Here is a 27,559-nt window from a genome sequence, read left to right on the forward strand (position 1 = left end):
CTTACCCAATGATGTAGGCCGCGTGCCCGTGGTCCTGTCACCGCTACCCGATGGTGTAGGCCAAGTACCCGTAGTCCTGTCACTGCCCAGCAGATGGTGTAGGCTGAGTGCCTGTGGTCTTGTCATCACCTACCTGATGGTGTAGGTTGAGTGCCCATGGTCTTGTCACCGCCTACCTGATGGTGTAGGTCGAGTGTCTGGCGTCCTGTTGCCAGGGCTACTGGTGGGCCTTAGCCCACCTGGCAGTTCCTCTCTCTCTCTCCTGAGTGCACTACTTCCTGCTGGTAGGAAAACAATTTGTTCTTGAAACTGATTACAAACAAAAATAAATGCTCCAAAAATAAAAAAGTAATCTTTGAAACTGACAAAAATTATCCAGAGAGAGAGAAAACTGAACAAGAAAAGTTCATACCATATCTCAAAGACTGTAACTTCAAATTGAGATCCCATATCCTCCCCAGTGGCCTCCGCAGAAGAGACAGAGCTCTGCTCTGCACTGCTACTTTTTATAGAGCAGTTGACTCCTCCCCTAAGAACCACCCCGGGGACTGGATTGGTGAAGGATTGCTGCCTTGCATCCCTATTGGAGGGTTAGATGACCTTCCTTTTGAATTCAGGTGAAACCTTTTTCCTAGCTGTTCCCTCTGTAGTTTATTTTGTGATTCACACATAAAACCTATTTTACAGCCTCTCACTTGATCTGGTCCCGATTCTTGGCTTATGGTCCCCACTTCCTTCCTCCTTCCTGCATGCTTCTATGTGTGGGAATGTAGACACCCTCACATTCCCACTGACTGTGTTACTCAATATCGGTCTCATTAAGAACGTTATAATGCAGCATGCACGGGGATAGTAATGCACATAGTAAGGGGATGGGCTGAAGAGCAGTTGGGATGGGGGAGTATAAAGAGGGGAGATGAAGAACTGAATTGAAGGATGGGAAGTGATATAAAGGGAAGGTAAAAGGCTGTGGGGAGAATACTGAAGGATGGTACAGGCTTTGGAGAGAGATTATAGAGATTTGCTGGAGGGTTGAAGGATAGAGGGCTGCAGAGGTATGGGATACAGAGGAGGACCAGAGAGCTGCTGTGGGGAAGGTGGGGGTAGCAGTGGTGGCCTTATCATTAAACCACCTGAGACGGGGGCTTCAGGCGGCACTCTTTTGGAGTGGCATCCACCCCCACGCCTGCTGTGCTCTGGCATCTCCCCCCACCCTACCTTCCCCGAATGTACCTTCTTTTCTTGTTTTCCAAAAATCAGGGCAGCAGCACTTTTCATACACTGCCCTGCTATTGGCCCCTTCTCTCTAACGGCCTGCCTCTCTGATGTACTTCCTGTTTCCACTGCTGCCCTGAGTTCTGGAAAGTCAGAAAAGAAGGTAAATTCGTGGAAGGAAGGAAGGGGGGTGGGGAAATGTCAGAGTGAGGGGGGGGGGGAAGAGTGGATCCGGGGGGATGAAGCGGAGCTGGGGTGGCAGACCATCCCTTCGCATTAGGTGGCAGCTTGTCTTGGGCCGCCTTGGGGGGCAGGGTGTTGTGAACCTGTAAGAAATCATAAATATGGTGTAACCACTTTAAGGGGGTTATTTTCTAAACTCTTTCCATTTGTAAAACCCCGATTTATGCATGTAAATAGGCTTATATAAAATTAATCCACAGGTTAAGTGTGTGTAAATATATGCAGTACCAAGAAGGCCTGTACTTTTACATGACTAGGGTTACCATATGTCCGGATTTACCTGGACATGTCCTCTTTTTGAGGGCATGTCCGGGCAACCGGACGGGTTTTGCCAATCTGCCCATTTGTCCGGATTTCTGGACAAACAGGCAGGTTGGTGGGCGGGCAGGACGGCCCGCCCGCCAGCCTGCCTGTTTGTCCAGAAATCTGGACAAATGGGCAGATTGCTAGCCTCCCCTCCCCTTACTTACTAGTGCCCTGGTGGTCTAGTGAACTCTTCTGCCTTCGGGACAGGAAACCCCCTCTTTCCTGCCCGGAGCACTACCCTGCATGCATCCTTCCTGTTGCTGATCCTCGGAGCCGATTCAAAATGGCCGACGAGAGTTGACGTGACCTCACAAGACTTCAACTCTCGGCGGCCATTTTGACTCAGTGCTGAGGATGAGCTACAGGAAGGATGCATGCAGGGCAGCGCTCTGGGCAGGAAAGAGGGGGCTCTTTCCTGCCCCGAAGAAGTCACTAGACCACCAGGGCAGTAGTAAGGTAAGGGGAGGGGGGTAACGGGGAGGGGGGGCGATGGGGTATGTGACAGGGGGGAGGGAAAATGTGACGGGGCGGAGCGAGGGTGTGACGGGGCGGGGTGGGTGTGAAAGGGGCAGGGCATGTGTCCTCCTTTTTGGGGGACAAAATATGGTAACCCTTTACCTGACCCACATGTAGGAGTGTTCTACAGCAAGTGAAATCACGATTTACACATGTAGTTTACAAACTACAAGTGAAAGTGCGCAATTGAGCAGGTATAAATGTCTAGAGCTTCAATCTAGTGACAATTTCTGCTGGTTTACCCCTAGTATTTTACAAGTGCTTGCATGTCACTGTTTGTGTGGCAGGGAAATCTGATCATTAGGCAGGAGGTATGCACACCACAGTCCTGAGAGGGGTGGTTGGATGTACAGTGACATAGAATATGAGTAGTATTTTGTTGGCAAGCTCTTTTCATCTTCAGCCTGATGCCAAAATGGCCAAGTAAAATTTTAGGTGAAATTTGACTCCTGGACAGATGCATGTCTAACATTTAAAGTGTCGGTGGCTTTATGAGCACTGTACAGAAAAATCACTGCAGAAATCTTCCCGAACAGATCAGGACCTAAGGGCTTAGTTAATCAGGAGTTTGTTAGACAGATAATGAAAAAAATATCCCTGCTGATTCAGTTTCTTAGAGACTGGTGCAGAGAGATAATTCAGGTCTGCAGAGCCTCTCACACATGAAAAGACATTTCTGTCAGAGTGGTCAGTTTATTGCTTATACCTGCATAAGATACATTGGATCATGATGCTCAGTTAGAATTCATGTAGTTAGCTGTACCTCACTGGGCAGGCTGAGCGCAAGAGATCTTAGATCACTGGTTCCCAAACCTGGTCCTGGAGGCACCCCAGCCAATCAGGTTTTCAGGATATCCACAATGAATATTCATGAGAGACATGTGCATGTAGTGGAGGCAGTGCATGCAGGTCTCTCTCTTGAATATTCATTGTGGATATCCTGAAAATCTGACTGGCTGGGGTGCCTCCAAGACCAGGTTTGGGAACCACTGGGTTAGTCCTTGGTCCTGTTCCAGTCAGAGTTCATGTCAAAGTTGCACCTACAGCTATGGACTTTTCCTCCAGGAATTTGTCCAAACTTTTTAAAAACCCAGATACACTAACCACTATTACCACATCCTCCGGCAAAGAGTTCCAGAGCTTAACTATTCGTTGAGTGAAAAAAATATTTTCTCCTATTTGTTTTAAAAGTATTTCCATGCAGTTTCATTGAGTGTCCCCTGGTCTTTGTACTTTTTGAAAGAGTAAAAAAATTGATTCACTTCTCGTTCTACACCACTCAGGATTTTGTAGACCTCAATCATATCTTCTATCAGCCAAATCTTTTCCAAGGGGAAGAGCCCTAACCTCTTTAGCCTTTCCTCATATGGGATGAGCTTCATCCCCTTAATTATTTTGGTTGCTCTTCTTTGAACCTTTTCTAATTCTGCTATATCTTTTTTGAGATACGGTGTCCGGAATTAAATGCAATACTTAAGGGAAGGTTGCACCATGGAGGCATTATAATATTTTTGGTTTTATTTTTACATCCCTTTCCTAATAATTCCTAGCATCCTGTTTGCTTTTCTGGCCGCTGTCGCACACTGGGTAGAAGATTTTAGCATATTGGCTACAATGATACCTAGATCTTTTTTTCTTGAGTGCTGACTCCTAAGGTGAACCCTAGCATCAGGTAACTACGATTTGGATTATTCTTCCCAATGTGCATCACTTTTGCATTTGTCTACGTTAAATTTCATCTGCTCTTTGGATTCCCAGTCTTCCGGTTTCCTAAGGTCTTCCTGCAATTTTTCACAATCCGCATGTGTTTTGACTACTTTGAATAGTTTTGTGTTATCTGCAAATTTAATTACTTCACTCGTTCTATTTTCCAGATCATTTATAAATATGTTACATAGCACCAGTCCCAGTACAGATGTCTTTGGCACGCCACTATTCACCCTCCTTCATTGAGAAAAATGGCCATTTAACCCTACTCTCTCTTTTTTATGTCCAATAACCAATTCCTAATCCACACCAGAACCTTGCCTCCTATCCCATGACCTTTTAATTTTCTCAGGAGTCTTTCATGAAGAACTTTGTCAAAAACGTTCTGAAAATCTAGATACACTACATCAACCAGCTCTCCTTTATCTATGTCCAGGCAATGGCACTGAATATCTGTGGCTAATTGCTGCCCACCAGAGTTCATGTGGATCCCGGGCCCGGCCGATATTCATCTGGGACCCACATAAGGTATGCAGGTGCTCTCACCATTTCCAATTCCCCCTATCTCCCATGTGATCCCAACCCCTCTTCCCTCCCACCCTTGATGACCTGAAGGACTGACCAAGCTACCCTTGCCCATTCTCAAATCCCTCCCCCGGGCCTAGCTTGTATAGTCCTGGTGGTCTAGTGGAGTCCTATGGGCAGGAGGAATGCCCACTTGCTCCTGGCACCTTTCAGAAAACAGCTACTGTGACCTCTAGTGGCAGTCTTGTGGTACTAGTGAGGGAGCGATGGGGCACCAGTAAGCCTGATACCGCTACCCGAAAGTTAACCAGGCATTGCCCAATATTCAGACTGATGCCTGGTTAGATCTGTGGCTAAAGTTAGGACAGCCTTTTTGCTATCCTAACTTCAGCCACTTAACCAGGTAGTGGTTTGATTATCACATCTAACCAGTTAAGTACTAGCTCCACCCAAACGTCTACCATGAACTGCCCTGGCACTAACCAGACAGTGCACTAACTGGACAGTACAGGGTTGATATGTGGTGATATTCAAAGGCACTGTCCCTTTAAGTTCCACTGAGTATCACGACATAAAGCAGCCACGAACGATTTAAGCAGGCAGGAGCTCCTCCTGCCCTGTTAAATCACTTTGAATATCATGTGGATAGAAAATAATGGCAGAGAAAGGTCATATGGCCTATTCAGTTTGCCTATCAGTATCAGCTACTAAGCTCTACAATCCCTTCCTCTCCCTAAGAGATCCTCTGTGCTTGTTTCTTGCTTTCCTTAATTTGGATACAGTCCTTGTTTCTACTACCTCCACTGGGAGGCTGTGCATCCTCCACCCTTCCAATAAAGAAATATTTTCTTAGATTACTCCTGAGTCTATCCCTTTTCACCCCATCAAATTACTCCTCATGTCATAGCTTCCATTAAACTGAAAGAGGCATGCCTCCTGTGTATTTATGTCATGGAGGTAATTAAATGTTTCTATGGTGTCTCCTCTCTCCTGCATTTCTTCCAAAGTAGTCATACTGAAATCTATTTCTGCCTGGCAGGCTCAAGAGGTTGTAGCACCTTGGGCTAACCTTTGTTTTTGCACCCCTGCCATGCACCCCCTCCTGTCTGTCCTGCACCCCTGCCCCGGAATATTTTCTCCTCTTCTCTCACTTTCTTTCCCTCAGTCCCAGAATATTTTCTCCTCTTTTGTCAACTTCTGTTCCCTCAAACCCCGCATAGTTTCTCCCAGTGGCCAGGTGGGCCTAGGTGGGCCGGGGCCCACTCACTTTGGACTCAGGCCCATCCAAAATTGTGACACTCTTGCTGTGGCTGGTGGGGATCCCCAAATCTTACCAGCTGAAGATTTTCTATCCTTGGGTAGTCCCCACTCTTCCAAATGTCAGCCAGCAGCACTTGCCTTGAACTGAGGCTGAGACTGACCCTTCTGCACATGCTCAGTTTTCGCACATTCAAAAGCACTGAGCATGCACAGCCTGCTGGCAGCAGCATCAATTTGAAGCAAGTGCTGCTGGCTGCCATTTAGAAGAGTGATGGCTGCACGAGGAGGAGGAGGAAATCTTCAGCTGGCAGGGTTTGGGGATCTCCGCCAGCTCAAGTATTTAATATTTGGGGTTTATGGGCAAGGAGAGGTGAAGAGAGGAGCAAACGGGGGGAGGAGGATGATTTCCATGCCCACCCACCTTAGGCTCAGGCCCACCCAAAATTGGCCATCTGGCTACGCCCCTGGTTTCTCCTCTTTTCCCAGCTTTAATTCCCCACCCCCCTTGTATATTTTCTCCTCTAGCTTTCCCAGCTTTTCTTCTGCCCCAATGCCCTGGAATATTCTTTCCTTTCAACAAACCCCATCCCTCCACCTAGCCCAGCCTTTCTAGAACCCATTATTTAATTTATTTATTTATTTATTGTGATTTATTAAGCAGTTTTATGAGAGATTCACCCAAGGCAGTGTACAGTAGGTACAGTTTAACATAAAATTTAAAATTTGGTTAACCGCATAGCTTTAATTTTCTCACACACACACATACTCCGCTACAGCAAGATCCCGATTCCTTCCTGCCCCCCCTCCCCTGTGCCATAGCAAGATTCCCAATTCTTTCTTCCCTCTCTCCTCCCTCCCTCTGGAACCGGAACCACCTTAACAATTTCCTTACCAGCTGACATGCTGGAAATCCTAGTCCTTGACTTCCAAGATGGCTGGGAATGTTAATGCTCAGGTCCAGGCAGCAGCAGGCCAAAAGAATGTGGTAAGATGCTGAATTAGTTAAATGCTTCAGCTTTCCACTTCTCCCTGTAAGGAACACTGGGACTGGATGCCGGCCCCAACCCAACATGTCTTCCTGGAGGGGGTGGTGGGGGATGGTTCCAACAAGCCCCTTTACCTACCAAGGGTGTAGCTGGCACAGGGGGAGGATGTTAAAACAGCCTTGGTGAATATCAGAGGCCCAGCCTGCTGTAGCTGAATATTGATCTGTATTTTATTATGATGTGATTGTATTTATGTTATAATTAGTTGTTTTATTTGTAATTTAATATTATGCAAGTGTTTTATTGTTCATCACATAGATTTGTAGATAGCGTGGTACATAATTGTTTTAAATAAATATAATAGTTCAAGGAGGAGAGCCTAGTGTTACTTGTGTTTTCAACGTGCTATTTTTCTTATGGTGTATAGTACTAGCATTATAAAAAGTTAAGCAGAACTTACTTTTGAACATCTCAGTATACAATCAAGGATTTTTGAGTTGAATAATTGAAGTGCTGTTTTAAGACACACTGTTTAGACAAAAATAATTAGAAATGCAGAATTGACTGAACTAAACAAGCTGTTCATTGATTATCCTATTTGGGAAAATAAAGGGCCTAACAGTATGTTGTTTCTAGAGCAGAATATGAAGCCCTCACATAAACTGTTGCATTCTTACAAATCTGTAAAAAAAAAAACAACTATCTAAAATATTCACTTTTTATTCTATTAGTATAACTTTGGTAGAATACATATGCAATAATCTTAACACTGAAAGTAGAATATGGTCATTTGGAAAATATATAATGGAATGGAATGGACTCTAAGGGCCCTGTTTACTAAGGTACGCTAGTGTTTTTAGCGCATGGACAAAACTAGGGCGCTCTAACTGTGTAGGCGCAGCTTGGTAAACGGGGTCCTAAATGTAGTTTGATTTATAGGGTATCATACTGAATATTTATTTCTTTATTTATTCATAATTGTATCCCACAATTATCCAAAAGTGAGTTTCGGTTCAATGTGGCCTACATTTAGCAGATATTAGAGATTACATTGATTCAAATACATTTACAACATGGGAAATGTATACATATATCAGTTGATATGCATAATATGATTCACCGGAAGCCAGAATTTTTTTTTTTTTTTTTTGGGGGGGGGTGGGTCTTCAAAGACCAGAGTGAAAAATTACTGCTAAACCTAAGGGATGATAATTATTATGGTAGGCTCTTCAGAGGAACCAGAAGATCCAGTTTTCTAGAAAATTAGTAGATGTTCTTAGGTTCCACCATTCTGAGTAAACAGCAATAGAATAGGACAGTGGTTTCCAAACCCGGTCCTGGAGGCACCCCAGCCAGTCAGATTTTCAGGAGACCCACAATGAATATTAATGAGAGAGATTTGCATGCACTGCCTCCACTGCATGCAAATCTATCTGAAAACCTGACTGGCTGGGGTGCCTCCAGGACCGGGTTTGGGAACCACAGGAGTAGGAGACCAAGTATGTTGACTCAGATTTTAACAGTTGTCTGACATAAAGCCTACCTAATCTTGTGAGCCTCACTAATGTGTTTTTCCACAAATGTTTGTGATATTTCAGGTAATGGTATTATCTGTGTGTTAATTTGTTGATTTAAAATAATTGTAACCCACCTAGAGTGGTAGAATATAGAGTGGGCTAAAATGTTTTAAATAAGTAAATAAATAAAAAGTTTTGATCATGTACCTTTGGAATATTGCACTGAGGTTTGTGAAAGATTCTAGGGTACCAGTTGCACATTTGGTCTTTCATCCATGAAATGTTATCAAATTTCTGAGGCCTATTTACCCATGGTAAAATAACGCTTTGTGCACTATCTTATTACAGCAAAATTTAACACAAGATTCACTAACCAGTACCAGTGGTTAGTGAATCTCCTGTTTTATTTATTTTTATTTTGCTGCAGCTGAGAATATCATAGTGGGCCCTAAGTCGAGCCCACTGGGCTGGGCAGGGCTGGTCTGGTGTTTAGTAAAAATTCCCCCCTTCCATTATTCCTTTTCAAAACTTTCCATTCCCAATCCCTTTTCATATACACCCCCCTCAGAACCCACACCCACTGGAATACCTTTTCAAAATCTCCCTAGAATCCACCCAAACACCCAGCATACCTCCAGTACCTACTAGGAATCTGCTTGAGGAAGGGTCAGGAGCAATCCCCAGGCGCTCGCTCTTGTACCAGTGGCTCCCTGTATCTTGTGAAGGATGTTAAAAAAATGGAAGCGGTGCAAAGAAAAGCTATGAGAATGATATGGGATTTGCATTGCAAGACGTATGAGGAGAGACTTGTTGACCTGAACATGTATACCCTGGAGGAAAGGAGAAACAGGGGTGAAATGATACAGACGTTCAAATATTTGAAAGGTTTGAATCCGCAAACGAACCTTTTCCGGAGATGGGAAGGCGGTAGAACGAGAGGACATGAAATGAGATTGAAAGGGGGCAGACTCAAGAAAAATGTCAGGAAGTATTTTTTCACGGAGAGAGTGGTGGATGTTTGGAATGCCCTCCCAAGGGAGGTGGTGGAGAGGAAAACGGTAACGGAATTCAAACATGCGTGGGATAAATATAAAGGAATCCTGCTCAGAAAGAAGGGATCCCCAGAAGCTTAGTCGGTGGTGGGAGGCAGGGCTGGTGGTTGGGAGGTGGGGATAGTGCTGGGCAGACTTATACGGTCTGTGCCAGAGCCGGTGGTGGGAGGCGGGGCTGGTGGTTGGGAGGTGGGGATAGTGCTGGGCAGACTTATACGGTCTGTGCCCTGAAAAAGACAAATCAAGGTAAGGTATGCACAAAAAATGGCACATGTGAGTTTATCTTGTTGGGCAGACTGGGTGGACCGTGCAGGTCTTTTTCTGCCATCATCTACTATGTTACTATGTTGCTATGTAAATGGTGGTCTTAGTCCCCTAGTGGTAGTTTTGTGGTACTATTACTAGAGATCAAATGTGGTTTTAAACACCTCATGTCATTTGATGTTTAGTGAACAGAGATTTTTATAAAATTATGGTGAATTACTATTACTACAGGTCAGGCTGCCAAATATGAGAGTACTTTTAGGCTGGAATAGGTGTTGGGGTGTGTAGAGGGGGTGGTGGGTTCCAGGGGGATTTGAAAATGGATTGGGGTATGGGGGTTGAAAAGAGATCAAGGTGGGGAGTGGGCTCCAGTGGGGTTTGAAAAGGCATTGGAAGATATGGGGATATTTACTACTGTCTGTACCTTCTTATGTTATCTATTTCTGCGCTTCCCAGTCTGATGCATAATCTCTTGCTCCCAACTAGCTGCCCGCTGCCACCATGGCAATTTGACTCCGTGTACTGCTTGTCCCCCCAGAGGTCTGATACATAATCACCTGCTCCCAACTGGCTGCTGCTGCTATTGTAGCAATTTGACTCCATCTTTGGCCAGCTCCCCCAAAGGTCTGATGTATAATCTCCTGCTTCTAACTAGCTTCCTTCCACTATCATGGTGGTTCGATTCTGCCTATTTCCCAACCCCAGCGGTCTAACATAATCTCCTGCTCCAAACCGGCCGTCTACTGCTACTGTGGCAATTGGACTCTGTCTACTGTACCACCCCTGGATGAGACATCATCAATTAGATACTACTGATTTGAGCTGTTCAGTGGTACACGCTGCTAGCACATGCCTCTGGTGTGTAACAAAGGAGCATATTGTGCTTCTTAGTACGCTGCTTCGTGTGCCTCCTGAGTACGTCGCAGTACCTATGATTTTTATTCTTGTTAAGTACTTACCGTTCATTTCCTTTAACCCCATATTATATTCCACTCTTACAGATGTCACCTTATACCCCGATCCCGGTACATTGGGGTCATCGGCCTCCCTCATGCTCATCCTATTTTGGCGCTGGGCAGGTAAGACACTTGGTCGCCCTTCCCTCTGTTACTTCTCAGGTTTCCTTTTTTGCCTGTTTCCATTCATTCCTCTACTTATTTTTCTCTTAATATTGGTTATGTGAACATTCGCTCACTTCACTCCAAAACCTTTTTTGTCTTTGATGCAGTCCAATTACATAATCTTAATATTTTTTGCTTGGTATAATCATGACTTACTGATTCCAATATAGCTTATCTCTACTCTTGTTGTCCCCCTGGTTATACATTTCTCTGCTATTGCAGAGACTCCAGGAAGAGTGGCAACCTGGCAGTGCTATAGATACCTTATCTCCATAGAAGGTTAGATCTAAGCATATGTTTCCCCATCTAGTTGTCTGGTTTCTTGGCTTACTCCCTACTGATTTCCTGCTCCTCTACTAACCATCTCCAGTTTCCCACTCTTCCCTACACACTCTTTATGACCTCCTTTCCCACCATCTGCTATTCTTCTCTCCTTTTGTTTTGCGTAGTGACTTTAATGTCCATTTTAATAATACCCAAACCCCAGTCACTCATAAACTGGGTTGCTTTCTTGAAGATGTCTCCCACCCTTCTGTTAACTGATCCATGTTATGTTGCAGGTCAAACCATTGACATGGGTATGGCTGATAACCAGTCTGTTTCTTGCATTTCCAATCTCTTTGTGCTCCCTATTCCCTGGTCTGACCATTGTCTCATTACCATGGTTTCAATGTGTTCCAGGGCATTACCCTGCTCTTCTGACCCTTCTATTAAGTATAGAAAGAGCATTGAATATCTGTTTTTTTTTTGGCCGGTTTAAACTTAACCAGCTAAGTCAATATTCAGCACTGGCTGGTTAAATTTATAGTGGCCAAAGATAGGCCTGCTATTTTGGTGGCCCAGTTTGGCCACCAAACTTAGATGGCGATGTGCTGAATATTTGCGGCTACTTGGTTCTATCGCGTGATATAGCTGTTTACCCACTATGTGCTAAGCGGTATTATTCAGTGGAGATAACTGGCTATCTCACTCTGAATATTAGCACTTAGCCAGTTAACTGCTATTTAACCAGCTAAGAGCCTGGCGAGGTTAAATAGCTCTGAATATCGGCTAGTACGAATCCCTCCTCAGCCATTAATCCGTTTCCACCACATCTCCTTAAACAGATTATCAAATCTTATCTACCCTGTTGTCTCTCAGGGATCCTTTTACAAAGGCATTCCAAAAAGTGGCCTGCGGTAGTGTGGGCACACATTTTGGATGCGCACTGGACCATTTCTTCACTGCGTCAGGAAAAAAAGGAATTATTTTAATGGGCCGTAAAATGGACAGGTGGCAAAATGAAAACCAACGTGTGTCCATTTTCAGCCTGAGACCTTACTGCCACCCATTGACTTAGTGGTAAGGTCTCACATGCTACCCGGGCAGTAAGAATTCAGTGCGCGCCAACTGCCATTTACCGCTGGGTAGACGTCCTGCGGTAGAAAATAGAAAATATTTTCTACCGCGTGTTTTCAGTGCATGCCAAATTCAGAATTGCTGTCTGGGGCATGCAGTAGCTGGGCAATAATGCAGATTTGGCGCATGCTGAATGCGCATAGGTCCTTACACACCTTTTTAAAAGGGCCCCATAATGATTACATCTAGCTTCCAGAGAGTCACAGTACCAGATGCCTGGAAACAAACTGTCATTCAGATTCACCTAAAGATCCTAGACTTGATCTGTCCTTTGTCACAAGTTACTGGCCTATTTCATTCTCCCATTTGTAAGTAGAAAAACTGAGGGCTACCTAATTATCTGATTTTCTAGAATTACAAATGCCCTTCACCCTCAGGTTTTTGTGCACATCACTTGACCAAACATGTTTTACTTGGCCTGATAGATTATATTAAGACCAACTTGGACTTGGGCAAAGATGTACTCCTCATATCACTCGATCTATCTGCAGCATTCAGTCTTGTCAGCCATCCAATTCTACTACATTGTCTTTCTGACCCTAATGTCACAGATACAGTGTTTTCCTGGTTCCGGTCTTCTTTCTGTAACAGAACTTTCAGAGTGTCCTGATCCCATGTGCTATCTTCAGCCTTTTCTCTACCTTTTGGAGTTCCTCAAGGATCTATTCTCAGTTCCATCTTGTTCAACATTTTCTTGGTTCCTCTTGTCATTCTGCCACAGTCTCTAGAGTTTACATTTATGCTAATAATACTTAGCTTCTTTATTCCCTTGATAATTACTTTCCTCAGACAATATCTGTTGTATTTGCTAACCTTGATCTTATTCCTGATGTGGTTACTTCTGAATGAACTGTAACTTAATCCTACTAAATCTGAGTCCATTGTCTTTTCATGGCAATCCTCCTTTCCCCCTCCTTTCCTCCCTAGTATCAAAGGAGTGACCCTTCCACTTAAAGATTCAGTAAGAATATTAGGGGTATAACTTTTTCATTATTCAGATCTCTCTTCCATACATCTTCGTTGACTTCAAATAATATAAAACACTTCCTTTAAACTGTTTCTGGGAAATAGGAAATTTGACCATGTCAGACCACTATTACAGAGTGAGCACTGGCTCCCAATAGCTTACCGAATTCCATTTAAAATTTTGACAGTTACTTATGAAGGCTATTATATTGGTATTCCACTATTCCTGTCTGATTTGCTGATACCCTGCTCACCCTTATGGTCTTCTGTTCATCCAAAAATGTTTGCTAACTGTTCCCTCTTATCCAAAAATCCAACTAGACTCTACTAGGAACCACAGTATTGCTTTAGTGGACCAGCTCCAATCTTATTGAATTTCCTTCCACTAGATGCTGGTCTTGAGTTCTCATTTAAGAAATTCAAGGTTCCCCTTAAAAATATTATTTTCTCAGGCATTTTTCTTTTGACACTTTTATGCTGTCCCCCATGATATTCAAGGCTGATCTTTTTGATGTCTTGCTACAGCACTGGCACCTCTATCCCTCCCTTATTTACCTTTTCTATCTATATTCTTAACTCATGACGTGATGCACAGTAAAGTTTAATGCAAACTGTGTTATCCATTTTTCATAATGTTGAGCTGATTTGCATGTATTTGCATGTGTTGCATCCCATTGTTTTTGATTGTTGTGGTGAAATAATGTGTTTGGTGCTCTTAAGGTGCATATCAGGGTTTTGTGTTTTTAACAAGCACTATTGCCATAATGTGGTTTAGTAAATAGACCTCTTTATAAATTATGCAAGAATGATACAAGACATGGTTATAATAGCCCCCTCCCCCCACCAACATTTTGTGATGAACTACTAGGAGTTAATATCATCATACAATATATAATATATACACATTCTTTTGTGGTTTATTGTAGCCTAATTTGCTAATCTGGACACAGTCACTTTTCATCTTTGTGTTGCTTGACAGATTACTTGCAAGTAGCTAGAATTAGCAATAAAACCCACAAAGGCGTAAAGAAATGCAGACGACAACAGTCAAGAGACATTAAGGAGGAATAATGACAAATTAATATATTTATTTTAATATTTGTTTTGCTAATTCCTTTATTGTTTTTTTTAAACAGATACGAATTTTGTCTTGGGCAATGCCCAGATAGTGGACTGGCCAATTGTATACAGCAATGATGGATTTTGCAAGCTGTCAGGATATCACAGGGCAGAAGTTATGCAAAAAAGCAGCACCTGCAGGTATTTAAGTGCAACTTTATTTTCTTTCTATTACAAATAGATAAGCATGATTTTTTAAACATTTCAGTTTTTTCCATAAATCTTGCATATATCTAGTAACTTGAATATCATATGATTTATAGGTTAAATTCACCAAACCAAGACTATACATAAGTCTGATTTTTAACAGAATATTGCTTCCTTTGGTTGGCTTGATTGTATGCTGTAATACTAGGAAGTTGGATTGCCAGCTAGGGCTCCTGAGCATAGTCAGTGCTCATAATACTAGAGAGAAGGGGGAACCAGATCTCATGACAATGAGTTCTGGCTTGAAAAAATGTGCATTTGTTAGAATGCATTCAATTAATTTGGGTGCCATAAAAATGTTAGCTCATATAAACTCAATTATACATGTATACATAAATTAATACAAAATGGGTTTTAACATGTGTGCTTAAAAGGTTATTAACATGAATGTGTGAAACAAACAAAAAAAATCTGAAAATGGGCAAAATATTCAGAAAAATAAAAAGATGAGCCAAAAATTTCTTGGCCAGGCATATCCCTGCTGACTTGCTTAATATCAACATTAGGAAAGCTCTTCATGCACAGTATTGTTGAATTTTTAATTTTATTTAAATACTTGAGGATTGGTATTCCAAAGGATTTAATTGAGTAGGCGATATCATTTTCTAAGAACATGGGGCCTACATACATTTAGCATTATGAATGTGCAAATTACAATTGTAGTTAAAGCTGGCTTTATGCAGCTAGAATTGATTTGCTGACTGTGGTCATTAATAGATAACAAGGAGTTTCAATGATGAGTTATACTTTACTAGTCAGATAGATAAGTGTAACTCACCAATTTTGATCTCCCACAGAGCATACTGAAAGGCTGCAACTCCTTCAGAGCATGGCTGTGAGGTTATTGGTCTGGGAGAAATCTTCCAGCCATATTTTGCCAGTATTGTGAGAGAGTTGCATTGACTGCTGATTTATTGTAGAATACAATTCAAGATTTTAGCTATTATATTAAGTTGCATCATATAGGAATGAGATATTACAAAAACTTGTTGAGTTGGAACTGTCCACTAAGAAAGTTAAGTTCTTTGCAGCTTATTTTTTTTTACAATTGCCACTAATTCCTAGACTGATGAGTCTAAACATAGACAAGCCAATATAATATAGAAACATCGAAAATGAAGGCAGATAAAAACCACTTGACCTATCCAGTTTGCTCATCCATACCATCTACTATCCTTTCCTCTCATTTAGAGATCCTATATACTTCTCTCAAGCTTTCTTGAACTTAGATATAGAGAGGAATTTTCGAAAGAAACGTCCAAGTCAGAATTTGGACGTTTTACAAAAATGTCCAAATCCCACGATTTGGACGTTTTGCAATTTGGACATCTTTGATTGTTGGCCATTAAAAAAAAAAAAAAAAAAAAGACATCCAAGTCTAAAACGTCCAAAGTCAAGCCATTGAGATGTGGGAGGAGCCAGCATTTTTAGTAGATTGGTCCCCCTGACATGCCAGGACAGCAATCGGGCACCCTAGGGGGCACTGCAGTGGACTTAATAAAATGCTCCCAGGTGCACAGCTCCTTTACCTTGTGTGCTGAGCCCCCCAAAACCCACTACCCCCAACTGTACACCACTATCATAGCCCTTACGGGTGAAGGAGTCACCTGTATGCAGTGGTGTGCTGGAGCCGTCTCGCACCGTCTCGCAAGAGCCGGTTGTTAATTTTTTAAAGATCTTGCGAGCCGGTTGTTCAGCACGGCGAGCCGGCTCCGGTAAACGAGGTAAGCATGGCAGGAGGGCGCCATATTTATGTCACTTTTTGGATGTCCATCTCTTTCGAAAATGAGCCTGATAGTCTCCTCCACCACCTCCACAGGGAGGCTATTCAATGAATTAATCACCTTTCCATGAAGAAGTATTTACTTAGGTTGTGCCTGAGTCTGCCCTCGTTCATCTGCATCCTGTGCCCCCTCATTCCAGAACTTCCTTTCTATTAGATTGTAAGCTCTTTGAGCAGGGACTGTCTTTCTTCTATGTTTGTGCAGCGTTGTGTACGCCTTGTAGCGCTATAGAAATGCTAAATTGTAGTAGTAGTAGTTAAAAGAAAATTGCCTCCAGTGCATTTATGCGACAGAGGTATTTAAATGTCTCTATCATATCTTTCCTTTCCTACCTTTCTTGCAAAGTATACATATTGAGATCTTTAAGTTTGGCCCCATTTATTTTATGACAAAGACCACAGAGCATTTTAGTAGCCACCCTCTGGACTGACTCCATCCTATTATATCTTTTTGAAGGTGCAGCATCTAGAATTGTTCACAGTACTCCAAATGAGGTCTTACCAGAGACTTATGCAGAGGCATTATCACTTCCTTTATCCTGATGGCCTCTCCCTATGCACCCAAGCATCCTTCTGGCTTTTGTTGTTGCCTTTTCTACCTGTTTTGCCACCTTAAGATCATCATTCATGATCTCCCCCAAGTCCCACTCCTTTTTTGTGCACAGGAGTGCTTCATCCCCTAAACTGTAATGCTTCTTTGGGGGTTTGTAGCCCAAATGCTTTTGTTTTAACATTAAATCATACTGCCAAATTCTGAACCATAATTCAGGCTTCGCTAGGTTCCTCCTCACATTATCCACACCCTACTGCATATTTTGTATCATCCACAAAAAGACAAACCTTACCACTGATAATGTCCCTTTCCTCAGAGTAAACTCCATATACCACTACGCTTTGTTGTCTTCCTCTCAACCAGTTTCTAACCTGGTTAGTAACTTTAGGGCCCATACTGAGGACACTCAGTTTATTTACAAGTCATCTATGGAGAAGTGTGTCAAAGGTTTTGCTAACTCTAAGTACATTACATCTAGCGCTGTCCCTCAAACCAACTATCTGGTCAGCCAGTCAAAGAAATTAATCAGATTTGTCTGACAAGACCAGCATCTAGTAAAACCATGCTACCTTACATCCTGCAATCCACTGGATTCCAGAAATCACATCATTCTCTGATTTAGAAGCATTTCTATTAAATTAGTTACTACAGAGGGTCAGACCAATCAGCCTGTAGTTCCCACCCTCCTCCTTACTTCTGCTTTTGTGCAGAGGGACAATATCCATCCTTCTGCAGTTCACGGGGACCGATTCTTGTCTATCTATATGTCCCAACTGCTCTTGTTCCCTCTGCTGCCTGCTAAGATGTTCAAGTATAAGCATTGAAAGATCAGACTGCTTTAAGAGCCAGAATTTCTCTTAGTTCCTTCAGTTACCTTGGATGTATGCCATCCAGGCCCATCGCTTTGTCTGCCTTTAGTGTAGCTGGCTCCTCATGAACACAGCCCTCTGAAAATTGTTCAAGATCTACCATACTTCCATTCCTATTTGTGTTTGTCTTCTGCAGTCCTACCCCTGCCATTCATCTGTGAACAGAAATATTGTCTAAGCAACTCTTCTTTATCCTTTTCAGCGTCTGTGTATTCCTCCCCTTCACTCTTGTCTTACAATGCCACTTTTGCACTTCCTCCTATCATTAACATATCTAAAAAATGGTTTGTCTCTCCATTTTTCCATATTGGCTATTTTTTAAATTCCATATGCATCTTTGCTTTCCTGACTGCTTTAACAGATTCTTTTGGCTTTTATAGATATTGTTGCCTGTCTTCCTCTTTCTGTGATCTCTTGTAGTTTATAAAGGCTAACCTCTTTTCCCTTATCTTTTCAGCTGCTACTTTTGAAAACCAAAGCGGCCTTCTTTTACCTCTTACTTGTTATGATTCTGTTAGACAGGCAGGGGAATGACTGGGACTCGCCTCTGATTGGCCTATTAGGGATTGAGCTGACGTCTGAGGCAGCAGATGTAAGAAGTCAGATCTATTTAAACCTACCTTTCCCTACAGTCCATGCTTTAGCGTTGATCCCTGTCAGCTGAAGCCTGTTACCCTTTTTCTGTCTGTGCTTGAAGCCTGTTACCCTCTCTCTGTCTGTGCTTGTAGCACACCGTGCTTTCGTGGGAGTTTGTTTACTCCTCTCATTGCTCCTAGCTTCTCTGTGTGCTGGTTGTTTCCAGCGTATGCTTGTTTGTTTCCCTAGCTAAGCTGCTTTCCCTGATTACTTTGCTTCCCTGCACCTGTGGGTGCTCTGTTGCTCTGTCTTTGTGTGCTGACTGAGTTCTAGTAAGAACGTTGCTTGTTTTTCCCCTTTATTAGCTTTTATCCTTTAACTGCAGTGTAAGCCTGCTTCTCCCTGACTTGTGTTTAGCAGCCCTTCCCTTTAGCCTGCTTTTATGCTTTGTCTGCTGTGCTTGTCTCCTGATTCTTGTGAACATTGCCCTTATCTGTTTGGTGTATGTAAAGGTATCCTTTCCTGTTTGCTTGCCTTTCCCTTTGTCTCTGGTATCTATTATCTGACTCAGTGACACTGCCTTGCGTACTCTTCTGTGTGGATTCCCTTGACCCTTGAGTGCTGAGTGGCACAGTCCTGTGTATTCCTACAGTGGTTTCCCTTTTCCTTGTGTGCTGTGTAGCACAGCCTTGTGTATTCTTTTAGGAGACTTCCCTTTTCCTTTGGGTGCTGTGTGGCACAGTCTAGTGTATTTGTGTGCTGTATGTTACAGCCTAGAGTGTTCCTGTGGAGCTTCGCTCTTACAGAGTCTGTGTCCCATTCTGTCCTTGACTTTCTCTTCCCCTGGTCATAGCTTGTACCTGCTAGCTTCTTGTCTGTCACCCTTCCCTTGTGCCACTAGCCAGTGCTGTGTGCATTGCATGTGCGCCAGTCCCTTTTGGGACCCCTTGTTGTTCTTTTTCCCTTCCCCAGAGTGTGACTAGGTTCGAGTTCAGCCGTGAGGCCTGCATGCTTAGACTCTGTATGAGTGGGTTCCTGTTCGGCCGTGAGGCCCGCCTGAGTGGTCTATCTCCCTTTTCTGGTGGTGCTAGTTGTTTGTCCTGAGTGTGCGGGGTTTTGTGGCCAGGGTTTTGCTTAGCGCCTGTTTGGTCCACCCTAGGCCTTGGCCAAGGTCCTTCCTAAGCCTCGGCCTGGGAACAAGGGCTCACGAACAGTTTAACATTACTTTTATTAACTTTCCTTACGAAAAGGTTTGTTGCCCTTAAAGTATCTTCTTTCATTTTTGCCCACTGTTTTGTTTACTTCTTCCCGTCCAGCTAACAACTCGAAGTATTTCCCTATCTAAGCAAAATTAGTTCTTTTGAAGTCTAGAACCTTCACTTTTGAATGAACCCTCTTTACGCCTGTCTTTAATATTGAACCACACTATCCTATGATCACTGGATGCCAGATGATCACCTACTGTAACATCAGAAACACTCTCCCCATTCATAAGCACTAAGGGCCAGATTCTATAAATGGGACTCAAAAATGAGTGCTGGAAAAGATCAGTATTAAGTATGATTCTATAAATGTTGTGTGTCCTAATTGCGCTTAGTGCCTATTTCTGTGCCTTATCTTTGGGCAACAGACTTACGCCTGTGAAATCATGTAAATGCTGGCATCCAAGTTGGGTGCACTGACCCATTATGTAGTAAGATGTGCAACTTTTTGGAATGCCCCTGACACGCCCAAGCCCCTCCCATGGCCATGTCCCCTTTTGAGAAGCACATTATGGGATGTAGGCACTCAGTGTTATAGAACAGCACATAGCCAGATGCATTCATAAATCATTAATAATTGGTTGTTAGCCAATTAAGTTGTGTGCCCATCTCGGGATTGCACCCAAATCTATGTGCCATAAATAGAATCCAGGGATAAGTCCAGTATGACCCCATTCCATTACCAACTGCTGGAATAGTTCCCTCTGTAGAGAGTCCAGGATCTCCCTGCTTCTTAAAGACCCCACAAAAGGGATACCTCAATCAACATTTCATAGCTATATTTTGAATGTTTAAGTTAAATCTCTGTCCACTTCTTCTGCCTGTGAAGGAGGCCTGTGTATCACACCAATGTAAATAAAATGTCCATTCCCTCTTTCCAGATTAATGCACAGTGCCTCTTCTTTGCCCTGTAACTCCTGCAGTTCTGTCACTTTAATATTATCTTTAAGATATAATGTTACTCCTCCTACTTTTCTTCCTACCATATACTTCCTGAACATATTATAGCCCATTATAACAACATTCCAGTTATAGTTCTCTGTGGCTGCCACTAAGTCAGTCTATCACAGCCTCTAGTTCCAGAACTTTATTTCCCACACTGTGGCATTAGTATACACTGCTTTCCAGATTTTGTCCTTTTTTTTCCGGTTTCCAAAGAGGTATTTTATATTTCACTTACCTGAGTGCTTTTACCTACCTGGAGACTTTGATCACATAGCCCCAACTATTCTAGTTTAAAGCCCACTTCAGTAGGTTAGCCAGTCTGCTGCTGAAGGCACTTCATTCCTTCTTTGATAGGTGGACACCACCTGTGCTTAGCAGCCCTTGGAAAAATGATCCCATGGTCCAGGAAGCTGAAATGCCCTTGATGAAACCATCTTCTCAGCTATGCATTCATCTCCAGGATGTGAGCTTCTCTGCCTTGGACTTTACCCTCAATAGGGAGGATTGGTGAGAATATCACCTGAGCACCTTGTGCTTCACCCTCTCTCCCAGAGCCATAAAGTCACTTTTGATATGCTTGACGGTATATCTAGCAGTATCATTTGTGCCAACATGGATGAGCAGCATCAGATAATAGTAAGCTGCATGAGTCTAGGCAAACTCTCCATAACATCTCAAATCTTGGTACCTGGCAGACAGCACACCTAGAGTTGACAGATGAATGCTTCTGTACCCTTTAGAAAGGATCACCGGCCCCCACTACTTTTCATTTCCTAGTGGTCACTGATCTATCAACTTTGGGAATTTTGAGCTTCAGTTCCTCCTGTTCTTGGGATGCTCTCATCTCCTCCAGTTCTTCATTTCAAGGGCAGGTGGAGTCATGATGATGATCCTGCAGGGTTTCATAATCTGTAACCAGTTGTCCTCTTCAGCACAGCTTCTTCCTCTCTGCTGAGATCTTTGATGCCTCATGAAGCATTTTATTGAATTATTTCTCATTGTCAAGGATCTTGTCAACCTCATTATCCCCTTCTCAACCCTGCTACCTTCTGTCTCATTTGCACAGTGGTCAGCATTTAGTCTAAAACTGACCACCTCAGTTAAAATAAAACTGGATGCTCAGCACCAGTAGCTGGATCAGTATTTCCTCTAAGCTGCATGTGTGCACATGCATATCGCGGTGTAACTGAACAATGCTATTGTGTGGTGGCGCACAAGCAGGCCATTTATAAAATAAGGCTAACAGGAGAGACTGCAACACGTGGAGGGGCATAATCGAATGAAAACGTCTATCTCCATGGGCGTTTATCTCTGAGAACGGGTCCGTGAAGGGGCGGACCGAACCGTATTTTTGAAAAAAATAGACGTCCATGTTTTATTCGACAATTTGTGAGCTGGGCGTTTTTGTTTTTCAGCGAAAAATGAAAGTGCCCAGCTCAAAAACGAATAAATCCAAGGCATTTGTTCGTGGGAGGGGCCAGGATTTGTAGTGCATTGGTTCCCCTCACATGCCAGGACACCAACCAGGCACCCTAGGGGGCACTTTTACAAAAACAAAAAAAAAAGGTAAAAGAGCTCCCAGGTGCATAGCACCCTTCCCTTGTGTGTTGAGCCCCCCAAATCCCCCTCAAAACCCACTGCCCACAAGTCTACACCATTACTATAGCCCTAAGGGGTGAAGGGGGGCACCTACATGTGGGTACAGTGGGTTTGGGGGGGTTGGACGACTAAGCATTAAGCAGCACAATTGTAACAGGTAGGGGGGGATGGGCCTGGGTCCACCTGCCTGAAGTCCACTGCACCCCCTAACAACTGCTCCAGGGACCTGCATACTGCTGCAAGGGAGGTGGGTATGACATTTGAGAGTGAAAATAAAAAGTTGTGAAACATCATTTTTTGTGGTGGGAGGGGGTTAGTGACCACTGGGGGAGTCAGGGGAGGTCATCCCTGATTCCCTCTGGTGGTAATCTGGTCATTTAGGGCACTTTTTGGGGCCTTATTCGTGAAAAAACAGGGTCCAGGAAAAGTGCCCTAAATTCTAGCTACAAACGCATACTTTTTTTCCATTATCGGCGAAAGGCGCCCATCTCTGTTCGGGTGATAACCATGCCCCAGTCCCGCCTTCACCACGCCTCCGACATGCCCCCGTCAACTTTGTACTCTTCCGCGATGGAGTGCAGTTGAAAATGTCCAAGTTCGGCTTTCGATTATACCGCGTTATTCATTTTTGTGAGATAAACGTCCATCTACCGATTTAGGTCGGAACTTGGGCGTTTTTCTCGTTCGATTATAAGCAGGATAGTGTTCTGAGAAGTTCCGAGAGAAGAGGACATTTCTCTGGTAAGTGAACGCTATTTTGCTTTGTGCTTTGAGAACTTAAAGATTGGGGTTTAAGGGAGGAATTGCAGGTTAGTGTTAGGCAAAATAAAAATATAAAAAGCAAATTTTATCAACTAATCTCCATAGTCTTTTCCACTTAGTTTTAAAAACTTTGTACCACAGCATTAACAGATAGAATCTAGCAGGCACTGCAGGATCTAGTTTAGTCTTCCCACTCCTAGGACAACTCTTCATTTATGGTCAGTTATTGTAATTAGGGTAACAAGCAAGGAGTGCTATTACAGAGTTTTAAATACATTTCATTACCATCTAAAAAGGAATCACTAAATAAATCATACAATATACTATATAAACTAAAAGACACTTTTATATTAGGCTAATATCCTTAATACTGTAGCAAGTTATAAATTATTGAAAAACTCAAAAACACTAAGATGGAGTCAGCAGCCCATCAGCGAGAGGGGTGCTATCCAGTCTTTTGCATTGAGTGTCACATGTATGATTATCTCCCAGTTGGTGAGATGTCATATGTGTGTGCCCAATGCAAAGAGATCCTAGCTCTCAGAGAACGTGTCCGTTCTCTTGAGGCTAGAGTAGCAGACTGAGGGAGACAGAGAGGTACATAGAGGAGATCTACAGGGATGTTGTAGAGAAGTCCCACCTCCAGTCTGGTAGCCCCTGTGCTACCTTAGAGGAGGGACGTCTCCTAGAAGGAGAGCATCACCCTGGTGAAGTAGGAAGTACTCCTGTAGCCAGGACCTGCCTACCAGGGGATGTACTATCCTCTCGCACCGATGATATGTCTCCAAGTGCTGCCCGGGAGGGAAAGGTTAGGACAGCTGTTGTAGTTAGTGATTCGATCATTAGGCATATAGATAGCTGGGTGGCTGGTGGATGTGAGGATTGCCTGGTGACTTGCCTGCCTGGTGCAAAGGTGGCGGACCTCACGCTCACCTAGATAGGATTTTAGATAGTGCGGGGGAGGAGCCGACTGTCTTGGTACATGTGGGTACCAGTGACATAGGAAAATGTGGGAGAGAGGTTCTGGAAGCCAAATTTAGGCTCTTAGGTAGAAAGCTCAAATCCAGATCCTCTAGGGTAGCATTTTCTGAAATGCTACCCTTTCCATGCGCAGGACCCAAGAGACAGGCAGAGCTCTGGAGTCTCAATGCGTGGATGAGACGAAGGTGCAGGGAGGAGGGTTTTAGATTTGTTAGGAACTGGGCAACATTCTGGGGAAGGGGGAGCCTATTCCAGAAAGGATGGGCTCCACCTTAACCAGGGAGAGACCAGGCTGCTGGCATCGGCATTTAAAAAGGAGATAGAGCAGCTTTTAAACTAGAAACGGGGGGAAGGCCGATAGTCGCTCAAAAGCGCATGGTTCAGGATAAGGTATCTTTCAAAGATATCACCAAAACAGGGAAGATAGGGTAACCTGATAGTGAGGTTGCAAAAGAGACTGTAGTAGATCAGGTGTCCTTAAATAAAAATAAAAATCAGACAAAAGATTGCAAATTAATACTGTCAAGTACTAAGCATGATGTAAATAGGAACAACAAACATACTTTGAAATGTCTATATGCGAATGCCAGGAGCCTAAGAAATAAGATGGGAGAGTTAGAATATATTGCACTAAATGAAAAATTAGATATAATAGGCATCTCTGAGACCTGGTGGAAGGAGGATAACCAGTGTGACATTGTCATACCGGGGTACAAATTATATTGTAGTGATAGGGTGGATCGAATTGGTGGAGGGGTAGCATTGTATATTAACGAGAGCCTTGAATCAAATAGATTGAAAATTCTGCAGGAAACAAAACACTTTTTGGAATCACTGTGGATTGAAATTCCATATGTAAAGGGGAAAAGGATAGTGATAGGAGTGTACTACCATCCACCTGGCCAGGATGAACAGACGGATGCAGAAATGTTAAAGGAAATTAGGCACGCAAACAAACTGGGCAACACAATAATAATGGGTGATTTCACTTACCCTGATATTGACTGGGTAAATGTAACATCGGGGCATGCTAGGAAGGTAAAATTCCTTGATGAAATCAAGGACAGCTTTATGGAGCAGCTGGTACAGGAGCCGACGAGAGAAGGAAAAACTCTAGACCTAGTCCTTAGTGGAGCGCATGATATGGTGCGGGAGGTAATAGTGCTGGGGCTGCTTGATAACAGTGATCATAATATGATCGGATTTGATATTAGCTTTGAAGTAAGTATACATAGGAAATCAAATTCGTTAGCGTTTAACTTTAGAAATGGAGAATATGATAAAATGAGAAGAACGGTGAAAAAAAACTTAGAGGAGTGACTGCGAGGGTCAAAAATTTACATCAGGCGTGGATGCTGTTCAAAAACACCATCCTGGAAGCCCAGGCCAAATATATTCCGCATATTAAAAAAGGAGGACGGAAGACCAAATGACAGCCAGTGTGGTTAAAAAGTGAGGTGAAGGAAGCTATTAGAGCTAAAAGAAAATCCTTCAGAAAATGGAAGAAGGAACCGACTGAAAATAATAAGAAACAGCATAAGGAATGTCAAGTCAAATGTAAAGCGCTGATAAGGAAAGCTAAGAAGGACTTCAAAAAAAGATTGCGTTGGAGGCCAAAACATATGGTAAAATTTTTTTTAGGTATATTAAAAGCAGGAAGCCAGCAAAAGAATCGGTTGAACTGCTAGATGACCGAGGAGTAAAAGGGGCGATCAGGGAAGACAAAGCCGTAGCAGAGAGATTAAATGAATTCTTTGCTTCGGTCTTCTCTGAGGAAGATTTGGGTGGGATACCGGTGCCGGAAATGGTATTCGAAGCTGATGAGTCGGAGAAACTTAATGAATTCTCTGTAAACCTGGAGGATGTAATGGGGCAGTTCTACAAACTGAAGAGTAGCAAATCTCCTGGACCAGATGGTATTTATCCCAGAGTACTGATAGAACTGAAAAATGACCTTGCGGAGCTATTGTTAGTAATATGTAATTTATCCTTAAAATTGAGCATGGTACCGGAAAAGGAAAAGTCCATAGACCATTATTAAATGGACTTGGGGAAAATCCACTATTTCTGGGATAAGCAGTATAAAATGTTTTGTACTTTTTGGGGAGCTTGCCAGGTATTTGTGACCTGAATTGGCCACTGTTGGAAACAGGATGCTGGGCTTGATGGACCTTTGGTCTTTCCCAGTATGGCAATACTTATGTACTTATGAAAGGAAAACAACCCGGCAGACATAGCACCCATATGAAAATAAGGTTTCCAAACAACAGTGATGGAGGGAAGGCAAAAATCTAAGAGCAGTGAAGATGCAGCTACTGGCAAAAAATGGGTGAAGCATTAGAGAGACTATGAAAACTTGAGTTAAGAGACTGGCATGAGTAACAGGTACAGAGGAAGTGCTGCATGAGAGAAAATTGAAAGGGCAGGGTAATATTGGGGATTCTGTTTAGCTAGCTTAATTTGGGTATCTATTGGGGTGAAGAAGAAAGGGAAAGGGGAGAAGATGGCATAAAATATGAAGGGGTGGATGGGAAACAAAATTAACCCTCTGATGATGACATGTGCAGGAAGTAATTTGGGAATGGGGAGGCAGGGAGCAGAGAAGGAAGAGATCCACCAAGCGGGAGAAGAACTGGAAGTGGAGGGGGAGGGGTGAGATGAGGGGAAGGTTAAAAATCCTTTGCAAAATGGGGAAAAGATTGAAATGGGACCCTCATTGTAAGGGGGTTAAACTCTGGTGGGAAAAGCAAAAGTTTTAGTTTTTAAGAGGATAAAAGACTAGGAGCTGACATTATGTTCGTGCAAGAAGCACAGTTTATTTTATTTCATTTATTTGTTACATTTGTATCCCACATTTTCCCACCTATTTGCAGGCTCAATGTGGCTTACATAGTACCGGAGAGGCGTCTGCAGACTCCGGTGTTAACAAATACAAAGTGATGTTGTGATAAGATAAAGTTCATGTGGCATAGCCACGTTAGGGAATTGAACAGCGGGAGAGTTGTGTCCATTATGTACTTTAGTATTGTTGTGTGGCCGAGATCAGTCATTTAAGTTGGATATGCCTGTTTAAACAGGTTAGTTTTTAGTTTCCCTCGGGAAGAATTGTTTCACGCGTTTGAGTTTCCACATTGAGTGGAACATTTTCTTTGTTGTGAATTTCACTTGGCTCTCCAGTGTTAAGCTGCGGTCCATTGTAACGCCGAGGATTTTCAGTTGAGAAAGAGGGATGAACACCTTATGCATAATAAATATTTTTCCTACAAATTTATGTGGGCCAACAATATGGGATATAGGAAAGGAAGGGTGGGAATCATCATCTCCAAGGACTGCACAGTAGAAGTGCATGGAATTAAGAAAGATGGAGAAGTGAATATGATCCAAAAACTGTGTACTGCATATTTTTTGAAGTGCTACATGACATTTGATGGAAATATTTATGCTTTACATGCTTGTGGGGCCTGAATGGTTAGTATAAACAGGACATTTCAATAACCTTGTGTTCCAATGCGTTCTTTTATTACTTACCATAGTGCCTAATAATGAGTAACGCTCATAGGGAAATGTGCCTAAAAAGATTTTGCACATGATGAAAACTTTTTGCTCATCGTAGGCTGGTCCGTAGATGGACCTATAACCTGGATACCATCCAGTGTTGAATATCCAGTCAAAGTGCCAACCTGAAAGTGCTATCCTGTTAGTAGGCCATATTTAAGGTGCTGTTTACAAAGGTGCGCTAGGGTTTTTAGCGCGCGTTAACCGTGTAGACGCCCATAGGAATATTATGGGCATCTACACAGTGCACAACAAAAATGCTAGCACACCTT

At 43.0% G+C, this 27,559-nt stretch overlaps 1 protein-coding gene across 1 annotated transcript in view; it reads left to right on the forward strand.

The window, feature by feature from the left end:
* KCNH1 (potassium voltage-gated channel subfamily H member 1) overlaps positions 1-27,559 on the forward strand; it is a 573,175-nt gene that overhangs the window by 26,117 nt on the left and 519,499 nt on the right. Inside the window, exon 2 of the mRNA XM_030196093.1 lies at positions 14,213-14,336. Coding sequence (XP_030051953.1) covers positions 14,213-14,336 — 124 coding nt within the window. The remainder of the gene's footprint in view (positions 1-14,212; positions 14,337-27,559) is intronic.

Source organism: Microcaecilia unicolor, chromosome 3 (assembly GCF_901765095.1).
Source record: "Microcaecilia unicolor chromosome 3, aMicUni1.1, whole genome shotgun sequence".
NCBI classification, from domain to species: Eukaryota; Metazoa; Chordata; class Amphibia; order Gymnophiona; family Siphonopidae; genus Microcaecilia; species Microcaecilia unicolor.